Source organism: Macrobrachium rosenbergii, chromosome 4 (assembly GCF_040412425.1).
Source record: "Macrobrachium rosenbergii isolate ZJJX-2024 chromosome 4, ASM4041242v1, whole genome shotgun sequence".
Classification (NCBI taxonomy): domain Eukaryota; kingdom Metazoa; phylum Arthropoda; class Malacostraca; order Decapoda; family Palaemonidae; genus Macrobrachium; species Macrobrachium rosenbergii.
In genome coordinates, this window is record NC_089744.1 from 29553279 (window position 1) to 29577500 (window position 24222).

General features: G+C 38.2%; 1 protein-coding gene across 9 annotated transcripts in view; it reads left to right on the forward strand.

Annotated features, from left to right (window-relative positions):
- LOC136831518 (membrane-associated guanylate kinase, WW and PDZ domain-containing protein 1-like) overlaps positions 1–24222 on the forward strand; it is a 266401-nt gene that overhangs the window by 121904 nt on the left and 120275 nt on the right. For 7 of the 9 annotated variants that reach the window (XM_067092250.1, XM_067092128.1, XM_067092224.1 and 4 more), the window contains exon 2: positions 3302–4859. The exons of the other annotated variants lie outside the window; for them this stretch is intronic. In XM_067092250.1, the coding sequence (XP_066948351.1) occupies positions 3860–4859 (1000 nt within the window). In that variant the 5' untranslated portion in view covers positions 3302–3859. The remainder of the gene's footprint in view (positions 1–3301; positions 4860–24222) is intronic. 9 annotated transcript variants of the gene reach the window in all.

Genomic DNA, 24222 nt, shown 5'->3' on the forward strand with positions numbered 1-24222 from the left:
CTTAAAGCAGTAAGACTTTCCTTAAAACTAAAAAATATGACTTTACTTAAAAATCTCCAAAAACATGAGAATCATTACTGTCATTCTCATTTTAATGGTAATGACTCTCGGCATTCAGTGACTTACCTGTATGACTCCCGGCATTCATTATGCTTCCTTGATCTACGTGGAGGATGCCAGTGCTTGAAAGTTGATTGGCAAAAGATATGGTGGGCCTTAACCATTCTTCTTTCATCATCTGACAGACCCACGTTTGAATGTGTGTGTGTGTGTTTGCGTAGAGGCATTCGAGTTCTGGTTTCTGTGGGGTTTCTAAGCTTTGGAAAACTCCAAGAAATGGCAGTTTTTATCGTCAGTTTTAACGTTCTCGCTGATAAAATAAAAAGTAAGCTTTGGAAAACCCAGGAATTGGCAATTTTTATCAAAAATTGTAACGTTCTTGTTGATAAAATAAAAAAAAATCACCTTGGAAAACATCATGCATTGGCACATTTTATTGTCAAATTTAACGTTATCTTTGCTAAAAATAAAAAAATAAGCTTTGGAAAACCTCAGGAATTGGCAATTTTTATCGTAAATTTTATCGTTCTTATTGATAAAATAAAAAACAAGCTTTGGAAAACTTCAGAAATTGGCTATTTTATCGTAAATTGTAACATTCTCATTGATAAAATAAAAAATAAGGTTTAGAAAACTTCAGGAATTGGGAATTTTATCGTCAGTTTTAATGCTCTCATTGATAAAATAAAAAACGGAGAAAATATCTGTTTGTGAGCATCATTTTATTGTATGTGGCACTCAACGGGAAACCTTATGAATGTGGGATCCGATTAACTCAATATGATAACGCGAGGTTAATTGCTGTGTCACGGTCGGGGAGGTGGGGGAGGGGGTGGCTGTAAAGTAGTGCATGGTTAGTTCTCATTGTGTCGAAGAATCACTTCCGGGTATCCTTATGTTAGCACACTTTAGACATTACTCTCTCTCTCTCTCTCTCTCTCTCTCTCTCTCTCTCTCTCTCTCTCTCTCTTTGCGTTTATCTTAGTATCATAAATAAAGGTATAAGTAATTGTACCGCACATTCGAATATGATTGATGTTTTTAATTAATTCCTTTAAGACTTGAACCCCACCCGCCAGTATCTACTAAATATATAATCATTAGCAGTGAAATCAGTTCTGGAATCGAAATAAGTTCTAGAATGGACTAAAAAAAATGAATGACTTCTAAATACAACGAATATGACTCAACTGGAGTCTTCATCAAATGTAATCGTGATATCTCCACTCGTTTTCAAATGAAAATCAATCTGCTTAAAATCCAGTGGAATCGTAACATGAACTTCCGCCTAATCCAAGCGTTAATTTATTATTATTATTATTATTATTATTATTATTATTATTATTATTATTATTATTATTATTATTATTCAGAAGATGAACCCTATTCTTATGGAACAAGCCCATAGGGGTCAGTGACTTGAAATTCCAGCTTCCAAAGAATTGGAGTTCATTTGCAAGAAGTAACAGAAGGTATGGAAAATACAGAAAGAAGAGATCGCTTATTAAAAATGGAAAAATAAACAAAAAAATACTAAATAAGTAGATAGAAATGAAGGTAAATTATTAAAATACAAGGAGAATACAATTTATATTGCACTTTGGGAAAGGTTTCGATGAAAATTACAGCAAAAAAAAGTTGTGACTCCTCACTACATTACGAAGTTATTGTCTCTTATTTTATTTTCAGTAATATGTTTTGATGTCTGCAAAGGTTTCTTTTGTTGACACAGAGCAGAAAGACGTCTCTTTAGCAAATGGCATTTCATTTAACTGTTGTTCCTCATATGGATTGCTGTCTCTCGTGTAAATTTACCAACAGCCTTACTGATTGAATTGATACCAAACCTTTGAGAAAATTCACCCTTGGGAATCTTTGAAAATGTTTTCACTACGAAGTTTTTTTAACGGATTTGTAATCCTTTAGATTCATTAACTAATCCCATGATTTTTCACCAGTAAACCGATTTCAGCCCTCTCATCAAATATTGTATTCGCGTTTTGCAAACGGATTGAGCTTTCCTTTAGGGTAGAGCGGTTATCTGGCTTCCCCCTGTAATAGGTGTAGTTTGGGAATAAGAAGCCTTTCGCGTCAGAAACGGATTCAACTTGGTTTGATGTAGGTAACGGCACACATGCATCGCTCCCGATGACATAATTTATTTATAACCCCTCTCTCTCTCTCTCTCTCTCTCTCTCTCTCTCTCTCTCTCTCTCTCTCTCTCTCTCTCTCTCTCGACAGCGTCTGTATATCACGAACGCAGACGGTGGGGATTCTGGTTTTACTCTTACCAGAATATAGTATAGGCCTCTAACCCACTTTTATTGGTTCAGTTCTGTCGATAAATGTATTTACAGACTGTCAGAAACGAGTGTTAGTTTGTGTGTTTGCGGCGATGATTGCTGGCTGCTGAAGAGCAAGAGCCCGTGCCAGCAAAATGCTGGCATAACCTATACCTCTGGCAAAAAAACCGTCAAGTAAAGAACAATATGTTGTAGTTTCTACTCAAATTCAGCTACTCAAGTCTCTCTCTCTCTCTCTCTCTCTCTCTCTCTCTCTCTCTCTCTCTCTCTCTCAGGGAACATCCCCTTAACATTCCTCTGCTCATAGACATACACCAGATTCTGGCCACACCTCCAAGTTTGACGGTCCCTTAAGATTAACAAGGGAGCCTCTATTGCCCTCCTCCCCCCCCCTCGTTACTAACGCCAGCACTTCTCCTTCTTTGGCTCTTTTATCTTAGGGTCTGCGACATAAAGGAAGAAAGTGAGCGCTTTCCTACTTGGGGATTTAGTTTCAAAACTGTCGGTGAATGTTGTAGTTACGCCATGTTCAGGGTTATTATTATTATTTTTTTTTTTTCTAGGAAGAGAACGTGCTTCAGAAAATTTTTGGTTTACTTATAATGAGAGAGAGAGAGAGAGAGAGAGAGAGAGAGAGAGAGAGAGAGAGAGAGAGAGAGAGACGTAGTTCCCGCTTGTAATATGAGAGGGAGGGATAGACCAGATTTGGTTCGTGGGTATGTAATTTGATCTACTTTTGGCATTGTACTGCATCCCTCCTCCTGGTCCTTACTGGCCCACCTGTCCCCGCTTTCTGCTTGCTCTATCGCAATTTTGGTCTCAATTTGGAGGTCCTGGTCCTAACTAATCCCACAGACTCACTCGGTACCGCGACCACGTTCGAAAGTCTTGCGTATGTTAAAGTAAGTGTTTGTGTCTATTTATCTTTCTTGTTACAGGATTATTGTGCACTCTGACTGTCTGTGGACTGAAAAGCCCAGGTTTCAGGGTCTCGTGGCCTTGAGTGTACATATCGAACAAACTGATCGACTTGAATGATTGGACTCTTCGTTTTTCTCCGAGGGAAATTCAGCGAGAGCCTTTGTTGAAGACAACATAAGCAGGAGAGAGAGAGCGAGAAAGAAAGAGAGGGAAGTGTTCGCGTATTTATGTACGAATTTTCCTGACCGGATACCCGGCCCCGAGGGTGTCGCTGGACAGGGGTATGTAATCCAGACGAGGAAGGATGCCAGAGCCTCAGAAGGACTCCGTGGCTCGTCCGGGGTTGTAGGATCAGAACTCCTGTCTTTTCCGTCGAGTGCCGAGAGGGACACGAAAGGCTGCGACTGCGGCGGCGCCCCGAGAAGGTAGTGGGAGTTCCCGTTGGTACCAACTCGGAGGAGGAAACCGGCGTTTTTTGCGTGCAGTGAGGGTGTTGGAGTGGGCGTGGGCGTAGGCGGCGGCGACGACGACGACGGCGGCGTCGGGAAGGACGAGTATGGGGCGGGCGTGGCGTGATGGTGTCTTGGCGAGTGTGTGGGTGGTGTAGCGGGCGTCGGGGTGGTCGTCGCCAGCACTACCGCTACGAGGTGGTGTATCGCCGTGACGACAGCCTCTACTCAGGGCCTGACTATCTGGAGTCTCTTCCAGGGGGGCGCGCCTCCCTCAGTCCTACCCCACACCACCCACAGTTCCACCACCACCACCACCTTCACCACCCGCAGCTGCACCCGTACGCCCACCACTCGCAGCAGCAGCAACAGCAGCAGCACCTGGACCATCATCACCATCACCACCGGACGTCTCCCCCCCGCCCTCCGCGCCATCCAGCCATCCACCGGGCCTTCCATCCGGATGCAGCTTCCTTAGACTCCCTGGCCAGACAGAACCGCGTCAATCACATACTGACGACCCTCCATCACGCCCACTCTCCCCGACGCCCGCATTACCACCGAGGAGGACCCTGGTTGTCAGCGGGTCACATTGGTCCGATCTCGCCCCGTTCCCCGGCGAGTCTTCAGCCTTGGAGGTCGGCGCCTTTCCTGCCTCCCGCCAACTACCGCGACCCAAGCATCTCCTCCAGGGATCTGAGCAGGGACACGTCGAGCAGCGCCAACAGCACCCGACCTCTGCTGCCTCACGCCCATAGCACGAGACACCTCGTGCCCCACGTCCAGAGTTCCAGACAGTTACTGACCCACTCGCAAAGTGCCAAACATCTGCCGCACGCCTACAGCAGCAGCAAACACCTCCTGCCCCACTCCCAAAGCACCAAGCACTTGGTGTCCCACGAACACGTCAGTACGAAGCTCCGTCTGTCGGGCGGAGGTCGTGGGCATCGCCCTCCACCTCTGCTAGCGGCGGCGGCATCAGCACCAACGGTCTCCGCTCCAACTCCGTCCCCCCACAAACCCCTTCATTCCCCGAGGACACCTCTCTCGCCTGGACCACCTGGATACGCTGAAGCATTCTCCTTCTCATCCTCCTCTTCCTCACCTCTCCACAACATCTCCGTTGGTAAGTGGCGTCACGGTCGTCGTTTCTCTCTCTCTCTCTCTCTCTCTCTCTCTCTCTCTCTCTCTCTCTCTCTCTCTCTTTCCAAAAGTACAGCACGCAAAGAGTACTCATGAACTGTGGCCTTTGGTTCAAGTATTCTTTGCAGATATACTGTTTGATTCCGCAGGTACAGTTGATAGTTTTTGATGAAATATTGAGAACCGTGCAATTGTTGATTACAAAAAGAATTGTATTTGTTACTAGAAAATATGGTTATCGTATTTTGTGTACGGTCATTTTTTCGCAGTGTGCAAGAGATGACGAGTACCAGTGCGGAAAGGCTTCCATGGGAAGACTAATTTCCAAAGTATGTTTATATATATATATATATATATATATATATATATATATATATATATATATATATATATATATATATATATATATATATATGCAGTTAAAGAAAGAAACAGATATAATGTCATCTTTTTTTGTAGTTTCTGTTCCTTCCGCTTGCTACACCCATTATGTCGTGCTCACCAACATTGTAAGTTTGCAATCGCAAGAATTAAAAATTTACACCAAGTATGATTGATTCACTTGAAGAGACTCCAGAGAGTTTCGAAAATCTTAGTCTTGTTATTGCTTTGTTTGTGGGGTCCCGAGTCGAACTGGGCCTGGGTGTGCTATTTTAAGGTCCTAAGACAACAAATGTATTCGTTATTCGTAGACAAAAAAAAAAGGGCGCCTGTGCTATGAAATCCCTCGATTTCGGGGTCATGGGTGCGTTACAGTTTTTGTGGTCAGCATCTTGGGAAATTGAAAATTGAATCTTTGTGAAAGAAACTAGTCGTGCTTAGATTGATTTTATATTTGTGATAGTACTTTCCTGTGTGCTCAGATTTTTAGTATACGCATTTCTCCGTTTAACTTGAAGTGCGAAAATTTTTTTATTGCAAACTGAGCTGTCATTCGGATGCACTTACTAGTAAATTTAGCCAGCTTTTACCTTTGGTGTCTCCCTCTCCTTAATCTTCATACGAACATTTCAGTTGGTTTCTCTCTCTCTCTCTCTCTCTCTCTCTCTCTCTCTCTCTCTCTCTCTCTCTCTCTCTCTCTCTCTCTCCTAACCTTCTTAAGAACATTTCAGTTGGTGTCATCTCTCTCTCTCTCTTTTATTTTCTTTTCCCCCTCCATGGCATTTCCCCCATCTCTTCTTACAACCTATAACCCATTTAACAGTCACCCCCCCACTTTGCCTTCCTTCTTTTCCCTCCCTTCCAACCTCCCCTAGTACAATTTTTCACGCCTCTCTCTCTCTCTCTCTCTCTCTCTCTCTCTCTCTCTCTCTCTCTCTCTCTCTCTCTGTCAATTAACGCCACGTGCCTCAAGGTGTGCAACTTCCGGCCAACCTCAAAGGTGCGGTGAATAGGTGATCGTAACTGTGTTATATATATATATATATATATATATATATATATATATATATATATATATATATATATATATATATATATATATATATCCGGCTTTGACTTTTTCCCCCACTTAGCAGAGGCAGCATGTTTTTTTTTTTTTTTGTAACATTTCTTTTACAGTTTATTTAAAAAACTATTTTGATTAGAAAATTTCTTCACTGACGAAGACCATATTATTTTATTATAGAAAGTTTAAGATTCTCTCTCTCTCTCTGGTAACTTGGTGGAAGCTCATTTAGCCCTCACCTAGACAACCTGTGTTCGGTTCTCGAAACGGACGAGGTGGGACGAATGGACGCTTCCTACAAAATTCAATGTGCTGACCTAAGAAGTCAATTATGCACTTGGGTGTTATTTGACTGTTGTTGGGCTGCAGCTACGGTGGAGAGAGAAGAGATGGAATGCTAGATATGAGAGTTCATTGCTCAGTCCAAAATGTTTGCCATCGAAACGGGTGGACCTCGATGAGGAAATCCTCACCCTAATGGAGTGAGATCATCTTAAGAAATTAAAAAAAAATTTCTCTCTCTCTCTCTCTCTCTCTCTCTCTCTCTCTCTCTCTCTCTCTCTCTCGTAGCGTAGTTCTAAATTTACCTTCGCATTATCTTAAACTCGAGAACCTTTGCCTATCGCTTCACCACAGTCCTTGAAGAACTGGTGTCAGATATTCGTTACGTTAACCTTAAGACCTTTATTTTACAGAATTTTGTACTGAGCAATATGAAATATGTACAGCAAGGTCCAAGTATAATGTTTTGACATTTGTGTTTTGCTTTTGTAATGAAGAATGGAGGAGGGTAGTGACAGATGATCCCCTTTTTGCTCTGACCCGTGGTCACTTCACTTAATCATCCATACGTGAGGAAAGAAATGGCAGCGCCATTCATTTATTTTTAAAAAATGCCAAATCTACCAAATTATTACCGTTTTTCCTAAAAATTTGGAACGGGATTAAAAAAAATATGGCAGCGGTGCTAATCGTCTTTGATTCTCAACCTTTTGCAGCCAGACTATAGTTCCATTTCAGCCGCCACCTGTCATCCAGGGCACGGATTTGAAATTAAGTCACACGAGTTCTTGACCGCGAATCCACGTGAACCTGGAGGTGATGTGATGCTGTTGGTTATATTGCGATCACCAATACGGGCCGAAGTGCAGACTCAATCTACGAACTCGTATTCGGTTCAGAAGTCAAGAGTTGACACCATTTCTTTCTGCAGTCAGTTCAAATAATGACCGAATTCACAGAAGGGCGTGGCACTCCTGTTGTGTTGGAACAGTTTTAGCTTCTCTCTCTCTCTCTCTCTCTCTCTCTCTCTCTCTCTCTCTCTCTCTCTCTCTCTCTCTCACACACACACACACACACACACACACGACGATGTGAGGACAGCGTAAAGTGAACAGCAAGTAATTTCCGGATATTCTAACTCGTTTTATCTGTTGTCATTTTGTGACTTCCGGTTTCTGCAAACAGTTTTTTTTATCATACTTGTTGACATGTCAGTTGCATCTCATGTTGCGATGGTATATGCAAGTATGGTGTATGTAGTTCCTTTTTATTTAGGCCTATCAGCTCTCTCTCTCTCTCTCTCTCTCTCTCGAGAGAGAGAGAGAGAGAGAGAGTTAAATGAACTCGAAACGCCTGAACAAGCAATGACTTGTGGTACAGCAACAGTGTGGGCATGTCAACTAGGAAGGTATTTCAAATGATGCCTCAAGTTTGAGATTCCTTAAGCATGGTGCCAGTTTCTCTCTCTCTCTCTCTCTCTCTCTCTCTCTCTCTCTCTCTCTCTCTCTCTCTCTCTAGTTATAGTTACGATCCTCTTGCTGGATGCATTTGTGTGTGTGTGTGTGCGCGCGCGCCCGCGTGTTTCATGATGAGTCAGGCAATGGAACTGACATGAGAGTCCATATCCTGCCCAGGGCTTAAACAAAAATGAAAGAAAGAAGGAAAAATCTAGATGTCAGCAATTGAGCATTGTAGGCTACATACCGTTGAAAAGACTAAGAAGGTTTTATCAATTGGGGAAAGAAGAAGTTTTTAGAGTATTCCGAAACTGGGTTAATTTATTGGAGCCTAAGCTTTACTTTAATATTTTCGTTTTTAAAGAATCGCCAGATAATAAATGTTATTGTCATCTTGTATATTTCCATTGTACTCTGCCCAACATTTGAATGATAATAATGATCATAATCGGTCATTATTTCAGGATTTTATTTTTATTTGTCGTCCATTTTGTTTTAAGCCTTAATAGGTTTCAAGACTTATCTGCGTTTATACCGGAACATAAGTTTTAAGAAACAGGGAAAGAGTGCAAATACTTCATATCAGTGACATCTAAAGAACCAGGGAGCGGAAAATGGTCCATTATCTTCAATCGTTTGTCAGTCGTTAAAAAAATAATTGTCGATCGCAGATAAGAAACGACGAATGTTTCCATCAAAGTGAAACCCTAACATGGCAAAGAACTTCGAAGAAACATTTTCTATTCATAGATTGTTTTCATTACCTGGTTCTCCCTCCTTCGACGGGGAGGGCGCCGTGGTAGGTGTGGAGGAGAGTATGTATATTTATATATAAAAAAAAATCTCGAGATGGAGAGACGCCCATCATCACCTCCGTAATTTGACGATAGCCAGTTCCTCCTCCTCCTCCTCCTCCTCCCCCCCCGGTCGGTTAGTATGAGCTTTGGTCCGCAGACTTGTTACTTCATAACATTATTTGGAAAGTGATGATAATATGCGAATAGTTGATTTGGAGATAGGTAGCAGTAGTCTCTCTCTCTCTCTCTCTCTCTCTCTCTCTCTCTCTCTCTCTCTCTCTCTCGTGTAATAATACTTTATTAGTTTTGATCCTTTATATTTTCGACATGAGTTTATTGAAACTATTCACTAAGGATACCTATATATTAGTAATGCCCAGTTACATTGAACCGAGTCTTTCCATCACATAACACACGTTTTGGCCAGTGGTGCCTACAACGCGTAGCGAGTGATGCTAGGTCATTACTTTTAACTGAGTATATCTGGTGAAAGGGGGAATATTTTGGGCGGTAGTTTGGCACCTTTGCATAAACCTTGATCTTGCGTTTATAGAGAGCGAATTAGTGACAGTTGACGACACTGTTTCCATATATGATCTCCCCTTTCTGTATTTCCCATTACCTTCTGTTACTTCTTTCGAATGGACACCATATTCTTTGGAAGCTTGAATTTCAAGTCATTGGGCCCTTTAGTGGGATTGTTCCGTATGAATAGGGTTCAGCTTTTGAATAATAATAATAATAATAATAATAATAGTAATAATATAAAAGTCAGGCGTTGTTCATCTGTCTCACCTTTGCCACGATTACCTTCTGTGTCAGTCTTTTCAAGTGCCAAGATAATCTCTCCCTTGTTTTCTCTAGTTTGCATTATGTTTCTGAATCGAACACATTTGTGCTGACTGGGTCTTGAAAGGTTCTTATGAATTGAAAGATTTTTGCGTGTTCATTTTGGCTGCTTGCAGTTTCTAATGACTTCATTTTAATTTTGTATTTTAAGTTGTTTATCAGTATGTTAAACTCAGAGTTGAGTGTAGTTGAAGGTCGTTTGCTCTGGCAGCGTTATCTCATTTGCCTTTCGATAGAAGTTATTGTAGTTCAGCTGGCGTAAAGATTGTCTAAACTGCTTTTATAGGTAATGTGTGGAATAACGACGTGGCTTGTCAAGGATTATTGATTTATAAAACGAAGATGTTTCTACTTATAGTTAGCTCTAAGGGTCTAGTGGTGATGTTAACTTTTTAACCCCAACATCAGCTTTCCTGATGTAATAGGTTTTCCTTTGTATAAGCTCATCGATTATATTCACCTTAGTAAATTGCAACTGCCACGACCAATGCCACCATTAATCGGTTGTTTACCTCATTGATAAATCGGTCGCTTTAATCGTGAAAAGGAAATACCTTTGTTATTGGGACTGGTTAACAATCCGTCTGTTGTGTACTGTCATCCGGCGCTGCTGTGTTAGCCTAGTCAGTTACTATTATTTGCTGGGATCAGTCAGTCACTTCAAACGTGATGGTTTTGTATGTTTTCTGCATTAACACATGTATTTTATTATTATTATTATTATTATTATTATTATTATTATTATTATTATTATTATGCAGAAAATGAACCCTATCCTTATGGAACTAGTCCAAAGAATATGGTATTAATTTAAAAGAAGTAACAGAGGGTAATGGGAAATACAGAGAGAAAAGATCAGTTATTTACTCTAGGATAATCTGCAGGAACGAGGAAATGCCCCAAGTTGCGATTTTCTGGTTGGACTGTGGCCGATGGAACTGTGACTTGGAAGAGAAAGGAAGACATGGCCTGCTGCTTCCGATTTGAAAGAGGAATTCGGCCTCGTTAGTTCCCTCCTTAAATAGATGTGATTTTAGGAAAGAGATATATACAACTATCATAGCTGTTTTCGTCCTGTATAATGCTGAATCAGAATTAAATTCCTTTCAAGGAAAAGAAGAAGGAAAAGGTAATAGATCACGTAGAATCGGGATTTTCCCCTGGCGACGTTTGGGCTTCTAGAACCGTTTATGTATAAGAGCATTCGTTCAGTGAAGCATCGTCGGGCTGTTTGTCAGTCAGTGCGAATTCTTCGGTTCCGAGCAAGTCGTGCAGAACTTAAAGGCGTTTTTAGTGTCCGCATTCCAGTTTGATATTCTTATATATAATATATATATATATATATATATATATATATATATATATATATATATATATATATATATACACATTATATATATGTAATTATAATATATATATGTGTGTCTCTGTGTGTATGTATGTATGTATGTATACACACACATACATATGTGTACGTTGCCTAATTCAGCCGAGACTTTGGGTAATATAAGTAATGGCATATTCCTTTGACTCTAGAAAATAATGAATAAGTATTAGGCAATTTGAAAAATTTATGGAAAAGATCGTTTTCTTATAAACTACATTTGTTCCCAGGAGCAATTCTTTATGGGCTTTTAACTTGAGCTTTTAATAAAGAGGGGATTGAAAGAGAAACCCACAAGATTCCTTTGTATAACTTGTTTACTTGTAAATATTTACATATTACTTTAATCTCGAGTACTTCCAGGTCCTAACTGTGACCCTTTTTCAAGAGATGTAAATATTTACAAGTAAACAAGTTATACACAGGAATCTTTTTGGTTTCTCTTTCCATCTTCAGAAGAAAGCTGAAAGAAGTTTTTGTCTGGTTCAAAGAGGGGATTGTTATTTATTCTGAAGCATAAAGGTATGCGAACGTGTGTGTGTTTGTGTGTGTTGGAGTTTATATATATAATATATATGAGGCTATCAGTCGAGAAACATGCCAAGCGCCACCCTGGGTCAAAGTATTTTTTAATTTGATTTATTATATTTTAAAAATGGCACTTGGCATGTTTCTCGACTGAAAACTCATAAATATATATATATATATATATATATATATATATATATATATATATATATATATATATATATATATATATATATATATATATATATATATATATATATATATATATATATATATATATATATATATATGTGTGTGTGTGTGTGTGTGTGTGTGTGTGTGTGTATGCATGTATATATACGTTGGTTGAAGGATAAAAAAATTTAGAGTTGATTTCATGTTCAAAACATTGACCCAGATATTTAGGAATAGATTTATCTGTTGTAGATGCTGTCCACATTCACTGGTGATCAAGATTGGAGTATTGCCAGTCGAAATATATGTTTTTTTGGTGTAAACAGTGTTTTTATGGGCCTTTAGAACGGGATTCGTGTATCCGCACGATACACTGATCTGAAGAGGGATTGAAATTTCTTAAAGATTTCCCCTCAACGCCGCAGATGTTTTGACAGCCAGACATTAGCATATGACTCGACGTGCAGCGGAAGTAGAAGAGTACTTATAAATATTCACAGCAGGTATTCAGGGGGTGTCTGTCAGGAGACTGCTTGTTTTCATTCTCAGGTATTGTGGTCTCTGAGGAACCTGTGCTCGATTCTCGAAACGACGAGGAGGTATGAATGGGCCGGTTCCCTAACACCCAGCTAGCAATACATTAGATACCTGGTTATTAATCAGTTGTCGTGGGTCAGAACTACAGGTAGGTTGGAGAAGAGAGAGAGAGAGAGAGAGAGAGAGAGAGAGAGAGAGAGAGACGTGTGTTCAAAATGTACGTCGTCAAAACGGGAGGGCTTCGACGAGGTAATCCTCACCCCCACTGAGGTGCAACAAATTTTAAGATATTCTATTACCGTAGTTTTTTTAATATTTAGTAGTTCCTACTCACGGAATGAGAGAGCTTTTTGCCTTATTTTATTATATATATATATATATATATATATATATATATATATATATATATATATATATATATATATATATATATATATATACACACACACATATATCAATAGTTGGCAAATACACTAACCTTCTTGACACGGCATACGGTAGACTCCATTGTCAAATGCAGACTTGGGAAGTAAAAGAAAAAAAGTATATTGAATGCTTTACTTTATACATGCACAAGTACAAGATTCCTTTATTTACATCTCTTGAAAAATAAAATTTAAGAGTACAAATATTTGCATTCCAAACGGCGTAACTATTTAATGATTTTTTTTCATAATGACCGGAGACTTGCGTACGTGAATGCATACTTCTGTAAAATTTTCATAAAATATGGTAACTTACTATTTACCCTTTGCGTTACTGGCATGGCTTGTGTTCCGGTCCATTATTAGCCAGTGATGTCATTTTCTGATAAGAGACCAAAGCTCTCTGATTGCTTTGTGGTGTCTGTTCTTCTCTCCCCCCCACCTTTTCCCTCTTTTCCCGTGCGCGCATGCGCGTGGTCTGTGCATCTGAAGATGAGTCAAGCAACAGGAAATAACAGGTTCCCAGGCTCTTTTTTTTCTATCGAATCACCATAAAAATTACAGTTGCCTTAGAGAGTTTCATTCAGTATGTGCGACGATCTTAACGTAGAGCTTTTAATTTTCCTGTTTCATGAAAGTACGTGACTCTCTTACTTATTATTGATTGGTTTATTTTTTGTTTTACTGCTTTGTCAAGATGTTGTATAACACTTTAGTTAGAAAAAAACGTTTGGATAGCGAGACATAGTTGTTCGCACCGCATAGGTTTCGAGTCTGTAATCCGTGGGACAGGAAATAACTTTTTTTTTCTTTCTCCCAGCATCCGTCTTTCGGAGATGGGTTGCTCAGGGGATTGGAATGACCATTCAGTCTCTCTCTCTCTCTCTCTCTCTCTCTCTCTCTCTCTCTCTCTCTCTCTCTCTCTCTCTCAGGGGAGGACGGAGAGAATGAGAGTGAGAATGATGAGCAGTTCTGAAGAAATACATATAATGAAAATCCTTACAAGAATTCTCTCTCTCTCTCTCTCTCTCTCTCTCTCTCTCTCTCTCTCTCTCTCTCTCTCTCTCTCTCTCTCTCTCTCTCTCAGGGAAGGAAGGAGAGAATGAGAGTGACAATGATGAACAATACTGAGGAAATACATACATAGTGAAAACCCTTACAGTAATATCTCTCTCTCTCTCTCTCTCTCTCTCTCTCTCTCTCTCTCTCTCTCGTCTCGCAGGTGTCTTGTTTCCAAATGCACTGGGTGTCATTGTGTAGATTACGGAGTAATTGCATACTCCTTAAGTTGATTGCGCTTATCACCAATCTTAAGATGGGGATCAACAGGAAGTGATGATTGAGGTTTGGAGTCGTTGCTGCTGCTCGCGAGAACTGCTGCGGATTGATTATATATATACATATTTATTATATATATATATATATATATATATATATATATATATATATATATATATATATACACACATATATAATACGTAGATACCTACATATATGTAGACATATATATAATAAAAATAAAAATGTATATACATACATAATGTATATATAAAATTATATATATATATATATATATATATATATATATATATATATATATATATATATATATATATATATATATATATATATAGGGGTATCCACAAAGGCTCTTTACTATTTAAAAATATATTGCAAAAGCCATTGATGAGATATCTTAAAGCATTTTTTGTATATCAGGTACTCTGTTGATGAAAGAGGTACTGATAAATGAACCTCTAAAAATGGCCACTCCTCAAGGAAAGGCACAATGTGTGTCAGGTTTATTGAAGCAAAATCGGGTACGCAGACTCAGCGAAACTACGGAACTAAGTATGGGAGAGATCCAACGTCGCGTCCGTCAGCGCATGGCACAAGAAATTTATGGAGACAGGGAGGAGTGGACGACCATAACATCCGAGGAAAACATCAATCTTGTAAGACAAGCCTTTGATCGTTCTCCTACAAAGTCCATCCGTATTGCTGCCAGACACTTACAGCTACCACGTTCAACAGTGCGCAAAGCCCTACGCAAGAACTTGCGATTGTACAGGCATTCCTGCCACATGATAAACCAAGATGAAGAGGGTTTGCAGTTAACATGCTGGAAGGAATTTCTGAGGATGAAACGTTCCTCAGTCGAGTTTGCTTTAGTGATAAGACAACCTTTCATGTTCCAGGAAAACTGAACACACATAATGTGAGAATCTGGGGATCAGAACATCCTCATCTGGCTAGGGAACTTCACCGAGATAGCTAGTCCAGAGGTTAATGTGTCCATTTTTCTTCCAGACATCAATCACTGCAGATGTTTACCTTGTCCTTTTGACTGAATATGTGGCACCACAACTAGATGACCTTCAACGAGCCATCATTTTCCAACAAGATAGTGCGCCACCACATTGGGGACTGCACGTTCTTGGATTCCTGAATCAAACATTTCCAGACCGGTGGATTGGAAGGGATGGCCCGATTCCCCGGCCACTTCGTTCACCAGATATCAGTCCCCTGGACTTCTTTCTATGGAGTTATGACAAAGACATTGTGTGTTCGATATGGGACATCACTGATCTCAAGCAAAAGATCACTAATATCATTGCCACCATTGATGAGGCTATGATGCAGGGAACATGGCAAGAAATCGAGTACCGTCTTGATGTGCTTCGTGCAACTAATGGTGCCCATATAGAGGCAAAAAAAAAAAAAATCAATATCTACTCCTCATTTTGTAATAATTTCCACATATTTGTCTGTTCATTTGCTTTTGTTATATATTTTTTTAAATTGTAAAGAGACTTTATGGACACCCTGTATATATATAAGTGTGTATGTGTGTGTGTGTGTGTGTGTGTATATATATATATATATATATATATATATATATATATATATATATATATATATATATATTATATATATATTTATCTTCTGTAAAAGGTCGACAATGGTACCTCTGTCTGATTAGCGGTGTGTGTGTTCGTGTTTATATATATATATATATCAGAATTTCTTCATATTTCTTGCACTTGTAGTCTGATTAGGAATATCTAAAACATCAGAATTTCTTCATATTTCTTGCACTTGTAGTACAGGAATATCTAAAAATATAAAGATATATAGAATATATATATATATATATATATATATATATATATATATATATATATATATATATATATATATATATATATATATATATATTCATATATACATTGATTATGTGACTTTCCCCTTACGAGCAGTAATATCTCGTCTTGGCTTTTGTAGTTATTACTTTTGCTTGAGAACTGGAGTGATATATTAATGTGAAAGCTCATTTGATGATGAAATACTCCCGCGGATTTCAGGACTGCGAGGAGAAAGGATTTTGTGGCTACAGTTTCTAATGTTGTTTATAAATATAGTTGGTATAGAATGGAAAATAATCGCTCGAATTTCGAAAGCTAATCGTATACGGTTCTATTTTTCTTGTAAGCGAAGTTATGCAAAATGTTGAAGAAAGGAAACTGCCAAGAATTACGAGCGGCAGATGTGAAATGCAGTATTTGTTTGGCTTCTGTGACTCATGACCTGTATGATTCTTTCATTATACCATATTCTGAATGAGGATGATTCTTTAGTTATAACATACTCTTAATGAGGATGATTCTTTCATTATCCCATATTGTTAATGAGGATGGTTTTTTCATTGTAGTGTATTCTTAATGAAGATGATTCTTTCGTTGTATCATATACTGAATAATCATATTCTGTCATTTTAGTTATTCTTAATGATGATGATTCATTCTTTGTCGCATATTCGTAATGAGGATGATTCTCTCATTTTCGTTATTTTTAATGAGGACGATTCTTTCATTGTAGCGTAGCTATTCTTAATGAGGATGATTCATTTTAACGTATTCTTAATGAGGATGATTCTTGCCTTGTAGCTTATTCTTAATGAGGATGATTCTCTCAGTTTAGTTATTCTTAATGAGGGTGATTCATTTTATCGTATTCTTAATGAGGGTGATTCTATAATTGTATCGTATTCTTAGTAAGGATGATTCTGCCATTGTAACGTATTCTTAATGAGGATGATTCTTTCCTTGTAGCATATTCTTAATGAGGATGGTTCTCTCATTTTAGTTATTCTTAATGAGGGTAATTCTTTAATTGTATTGTATTCTTAATAAGGATGATTCATTGTAGTTTATTCTTATTGAGGATGATTCTTTCATTGTATCGTATTTTTAATAAGGATTCTGTCATTTTAACGGACTCTTAATGAGGATGTATCTTTACTTGTAGCTTATTCTTAATGAGGATGATTTTTTCATTGTAGCGTATTCTTAATGAAGATGGTTCTTTGATTTTTGTGCATTTTTAATAAGGATGATTCTTCCATTGTATTCTTAATGAGGATGATTCTTTCAATGTAGTTATTCTTAATGAGAATGGTTCTTTCGTTGCTGCATATTCTTAATGAGGATGTCTCTTAAATTGTAGTGCATTCTTAACGAGGAAGATTCTTTCATTTTAGTGTATTCTTAATGAGAATAGTTCTTTCCTTGTATTGTATTCTTAATGAGTATGATTCCTTCATTTTAGTGTATTCTTAATGAGAATAGTTCTTTCCTTGTATTGTATTCTTAATGAGGATGATTCTTTCATTTTAGTGTATTCGCAATGAGAATAGTTCTTTCCTTGTACTGTATTCTTAATGAGGATAGTTCTTTCTTTGTAGCATATTCTCAATGAGGAAGATTATCTCATTGTAGAGTATTCTTGTGAAGACGATATTTTAATTTTACTGCATTCTTAATGAGGTTGATTCTTTTATTGTATCTTATTCTTAAAGAGGAGGATTCTTTCATTATAGGATATTCTTAATGAGGATGATTCTTTCATCGTAGTGCATTCATAAGGAGGAGGTTTCTTGCGTTGTAGTGGAGTCTTAATGAGGATGATTCCTTCACTGGAATATTTTCTTAATGGAGTTGGGTTCATTTCAGCTTGAGTGCAGTAGCTGATCTATATTAATTTATGGAGTGTCATCATAAGCATTCAGGTTTAATTTCAGAGGTCCTCCAATCGGACCTGAGTTGGTCCATTTGCGGTAACACTTTATACAGGTCTTGGTTGCTCTTTACTTGTCTCTTTTTGCTCTTTATATGTTCTCGTTTGTGTATTTCTGTATTTCGGCATATCAGTAACATATTTTGTCATGAAGTTCTCGGATTTTGATAGTTCATTTACTAACTGAATCTTCAAAAAGCAGTACGTTCATATAGTTGTTTTTCATGATCAGTTTTACTTTTATCCTTTCAAATTCTTTGTGCTTATTAAGTGATCTTTGTCTTGTTGTTTTTGCACTTTGGCTAAGAATGTCTTTCGTCCTGTTACGTAATTTGAGCGTTCAGTGTCACCAGTACATTCCTCTTGCTTATATCCAAATGTATGGCATTTTAAGGCTGCATATCCTTGATAATTGCCACAGGCAGGTGCAACACTTAATGGAAACATAAACCCATTCATCACTAGTATTCCGGTATTCCTCCTTTCTTTTCTTACCAGATCTCAAATCATGGGCTCTTATCCTTTCAGTAGATATTTCTTCATCTTCTCGGGGAAATTTCCTATCACAATCTTAGGGGCTGTAATGTGCAGCTCGTTAATTTGTTACGATGGAAACCCCCACGAGTAAGCGTCCACTTGCGCCTGTTTTTTAAAGGCCATAGGAATTTCACCAAGAGCAGATTTTGTGGTTCTCTTCTGTTTGGTGATTAGCCTTAGGGTCAAAAGGTTTATACAGTTATAGTATTTTCTATTTAATTTATCTGCTTAGTGTGTTCATAGGTCCAGATGCACTTTAAATTTCTTTGGTGTGTATACATAAATTATATATATATATACATAAATATATATATATATATATATATATATATATATATATAATTTATATATATACATATATATATATATATATATATAATTTATGTATATACATATATACAAACATATATAAGTACACAATTAAACACCAAGGAAATTTGAAATGTATTTGGACTTACCAACACACAAAGTAGATAAATTAAGCAGCTATAGCTAGCTATCTATCTATCTATCTATCTATCTATCTATCTATCTATATATATATATATATATATATATATATATATATATATATATACACATACACATACACATACATACATACATATATATTATGTGTGTGTGTGTAAAATTTCTTAGAAACCATTCCATAGACAGAGAGAAAAATGGAGATTTCTTCACGAACCTTACAGCATTGTACCATTGTTCGTTGCATTGCAAGTGAGAAGTGCTAAATAAGGTCAAGTGATATGTTTGTGTCAGAGAGAGAGAGAGAGTTTTGAAGATCCCGCTTGTTTAATGTTCAGTGGGAAGTTCTTTGTTTTTAGTATTGGTGAAAAGAGATTTTAATTCTCTCTCTCTCTCTCTCTCTCTCTCAGAGTGAAGCAAAGCCATAGTAGGATTAAATCAAATTCATATTGCACAAGCTTTGCCTTTCTTATTGGTTGGCGTTTGAGACCCCCCATCTCTCTCTCTCTCTCTCTCTCTCTCTCTCTCTCTCTCTCTCTCTCTCTCTCTCTCTCTCTCTCGTACTTCTACAACATACCTTGTGCAGGGCGTGTCCGATTATCCCCACCTTCGAAGCTTGTCCCAGCGCCCATCCTAACTGTAATTTTGTATTCTTGACGCACGAATGTTTTTCTTATGAAAAAGGCAAAGCTTATCTTTCAGGAGTTTTTGTATGCTTACGTAATTCGTAAAGGTATTTGTTTTACAAAAGCACCCAAAGGTACTTTATTATTGTATACATATGTCGAATTATGGTGTGTAGTAGCTTTCGAAAATCTTAGACTGTTGTTTCCCAGGTATTTGTGTACTGCCATTCGTTTGTTTGTTTGTTTGTTGTTTGTTTGCTAGCGTGAGGTCAGCTTTGGGTATCCAGCAGGGGTGGATCCTCGGTTTCAGAAGGATGGCTTGTGACGCCTTAGTATGAGTTAAGGCTTACTAAGGACCAAGCATATTTTCACCAGGAGGTTTGCAGTCTACAGTTAAAATCGCGGCATTGTTGGTTTGAAGCATTTTCTGATATTCTGGAACATTGCAGTGTTCGAAGACATCAAAGCTTTGTCTGTCTCATTGTTTCTGTCAACTGTTTTTACACACACACACACAAACACACACACACACACCAAAACCAAAGTAATAATAATGTATATCTTATTTAATTTTGTGCTTAATATATTTCCCCAAAATATTTACAAACTTATTTTCTTTTCAGGTAAGGACTCGCAGACGACTTACGTATCTCTTTCTTGCGTGCAAAAGGTAGGAAGGTAGTTGAGATCTGTGTTACTAAAGTGAAGAAATTTGATTGAAGCATTTTCAGTACTTGAGGAGAGATGGTTCAGTTGCTATAAGACAAACCGAGTGGGAAGTTTTCGGCATCAGAATCATTTTCCATCGTCACACTTCAGTTCTTAGGAAGATTGCCACTAGCCATTCATGAGTGACTGACTCCTGATGGCAGAATAGTTGCATATTTTTAAGTCTTCTGTGCAGAGGGCGATGGGATGGGCAACCCGATGTCCTCTTCTAGTGGTGAAAAAGGGAATGGGAAGTTGCCTGTAACAGGGATAAAGCGGTTTGTGCACGAGCATAAATTTGGAGATTTGTTTTGTATAGAGAGAGTTGAGGATATTTTGGATATAGTTGTTTACATAAATAAATTCATTATTTGCGTATAAAGTCGCAATGGGCCTTGCTATGGTCATGGAGGGTACATACAAACTCGTAAGGAAACTGTGGGAGAGTTTTGCGGTACCCCATCCTGCTTGTTAGGATACTGTAGACAAAGACTGAAAAGATATAAGGTACATGAAAGAGAACAATATATTTTACTTTGACATTGACCACGATTCATTGATAGGCATTCGGAACCCTTTTGGGACTCAAGAGGCGTCATTTGGAGAAGCGAATGTCAGTGACGCTTGCCGCCGCCGGGGGAGGTCAAAAAAGAAAAGCCCCCAACGCATGGGGTGAGTGACCTAGGGATTTGGCAATCTCTAGTTTGTTTCCGGTGGGAGGCGAAGGGCCAAGAGGTCACCTAGCCACGCCCCACCCTTGCCCCCAACAACAGCTATGCCTTTCCAGGGTAAGTTGGGTGGGGGAGATTGTTGAGGTTCTCCGTGTTGGGGAGATTGGACAGGGGAGGAGGATGAAGAAGAGAAGTTGCAGGAGGAGTCTAGTATCGAGCTCTTGCTTAGACGTTGCTTCGTTTTGATTGGTCAGATTAATGCAGGATTATAACCTCTTGGTGAGGGACTCTTAAAGCAGCTCAGGGCTGTGATTAATCTGTTCTGTGAAAGCATCGATTATGGAATGTGTGATTTGGTATACTGTTTAAAAGCTCCAGTTTTTATTGTTATCATTATTATTATTATTATTAATATTATGGGGTAGTTTTGATCCCTCCCCCAAATTAATATTACTCTCAAACTCATTGGCGTGAGGTGTTTGAACGATTCCGCGCATTTTTTTTTCTTATATGCGGAGGTGGATGGGATGGGAAACCTGATGCCCTTTTCTATCCCATACCCAAAAGCAACAAGAAAAGGAACAAGGGTGTGTAATCTCAAGAGAACAGTGGCTAAAATAATAACTGTAAAAAGGACAGTTTTAGCAACATGTATTACTTTACGAAAAGCTCTCATTAGAGAACATCATTTCAAAGCCCTGATGACACTGCTCCGAAGATGTTAGCCTGCTAATATACCGAAAAGGTGTAGGGCCTCCAAGACGGGTTTTGACGTAACTTGAATACATGAACTATTGATGTAAGTGGAACATCCAGTGAGAATTTCAATTAAAAAAAAAAATCGAAAAAGTAATTCGTTCGCCGATTTTGATATTTTTAAGCTCTGACAAATATCTTGTCGTTGATTACTTTGAGGAAGAATCACCCACGTTAACCAAATGGTGTATCATTACCAGTTCATTAACAGAGTTCAAAAAGAAAATCTGGTTTATGTTTAATAAATTAATATCGTTATACGTACTCTCTCTCTCTCTCTCTCTCTCTCTCTCTCTCTCTCCATTCCTGAGATGTTTAGTGGAAAATGAGGCGAATTGTTTTGATTTGATGATGAGCGAGGCGAGATTGGAATAGTTCAAACCGAGTCCTTGATCATGTTTACACCGAACTATTCCTTTGAAGATAATTAACGTCGCTCTCTCTCTCTCTCTCTCTCTCTCTCTCTCTCTCTCTCTCTCTCTCTCTCTCTCTCTCTCTCTCTTCTCTCTCTCTATATCAGACCCCTCTTTTATTTTTGTGTTTCTCTAAAACGATGTCGAGGTCATTAAGTTTCATCAGGCAGTTTTATTAAAGTCAGGAAAAAAACGTTCGTGGGATAAATATTTTCTTTAGCCCAGCTTTTCCTGGGCCTCCTGCACGTTTGGCAAGCAGCCTATATATAGACTTATATTTCTTTACCCTTCAGTTTTCTTATCTTATAAGATGTAATTTGTTTTATGGATTTCTAGTCTTTAAAAAACAAAAATGGCCACCTTCTGTCGGGGCTCCCTTTCCCAACCTGTCCTTTGTTGGTACCCGGAATTTGGGTCCAGTAAGCCTGTTGACGGTACTACCCAGAGCCGATACTTCCCTGGTATACCAATCCCGTAAGGTATTTTGATCTACTTATCTCTGGGTGTCTAGTGGGAATTGTGTGTTCGAGTGGAACTTTTTTTAATGGATTTTGAGCTGCATAATTGCAAAGAAAAAGAAAAGGTTTTCTTAATTGTCATATCCCCGTAGGGGGGTAGGGCCGTCAGTGCACCTCTTGTGGCGCACTGTAGGCATTACTTAATTAAGGTTCTTTGCAGCGTCTCCTCGTCCCCTAGTCGCAACCTCTTTCATTCCTGTTACTGTACCTCCGTTCATAATCTCTTAATTCCATCTTTTCACCCTCTTCTAACAATTTATTTATAGTGCAGCTGTGAGGTTTTCCTCCTGTTACACCTTTCAAACCTAACTGTCAATTTCGGCTTCAATGCTGAATGCCCTCATAGGTCCCAGCGCTTGGCCTTTGGCCTAAGTTCTATATTCTGTTCTATATATTCTGCTCTTAATTGTCATTTAGTCTGCTCAGGCAGACAGTTTTTTTTGGCATTCTTAATACCTTTACACATCTATGTCCACTACACGGTTTTGCCTGTGGTAGGCAATGCTTATCATGCCTTTATCACTGAAAGACTAGCTGGAACATGGATGTTATTTCGACCGATTTTTACCCTCTGTAGTTTGAACAAATGCATATATTTTTGTCACCTTCATTTATTAAAATGCTGCAGATTTATCAAACATTTTTCATGTTAGTGGCTTGCTCCAAGTTCCAGAGCGGACTGCAGAATTGTGGTCAGAGGATTTTGAAAACATAAGTGTTGCTTTTGTCTGTTAATTCCACCAATTTTGAAATCCTGATCAGATCCGTTAAATTTGGGGCCAGGAATCTGGAACCAGATGACTATTCTCAGACTTTTTTTTTTTTTTTTTTTTTTTTTTTTGTGGGGGGAGTTGGTTTGCAGACATTTCAAAGATTCTCTCTCTCTCTCTCTCTCTCTCTCTCTCTCTCTCTCTCTCTCTCTCTCTCTCTCCCATTACGCATCTTGGACACAGGAGATCAATTCTAGTTTTTGCCATGGGTATGGAGGGAGGGGGTGGGTGTGTACACGCTCTCTTTGTTCTAACCCATTCTTGATGGTTCATCATCCATTCAGGTCGATCAACCATCATTCAGGCTGATCAGTCATCATCCAGGCTGATCAGCCATTACTAATCATTCAAAAAGAAATGCGAGAAACTCCTGTATTATTCATGAAAAAGTCTGTGTGATACTTCCGCTAAGCTCTGACTTAGTTTGAAAAATCTGATCGCTTTCGCACTGTGATGTCAGAAATTGGAAGAGCACAGACACATGATTTTCTTGTTTAAAGCAAATACCTTGCGTTTTTGTATACCGTTATCTCCAACGAAGGTAGATAATGAATGTGGAGACAGCTGAATAACTGGGAAATATTTGGAACAAATGTCTGAAGCTGTGGTCTTGTGAGATTTTTTTTAGATTATGAATATAAAAACTTTTGAGACTACTCTCTAAAATAAAATGTGCCGTGTTAATTTCAGTATTTGTTTTTGCATGGTGTACAAATTTTTTCTGCTTATAAAATCTTCAAAATTTATAGTATTTTTACAGTGGTTGTTACCAGTTTTCCAGTTAATTTTGCAGTTAATCATAATATATAATTAGTATATATATATATATATATATATATATATATATATATATATATATATATATATATATATATATATATATATATATATATATATATATATATATATATATATATATATAT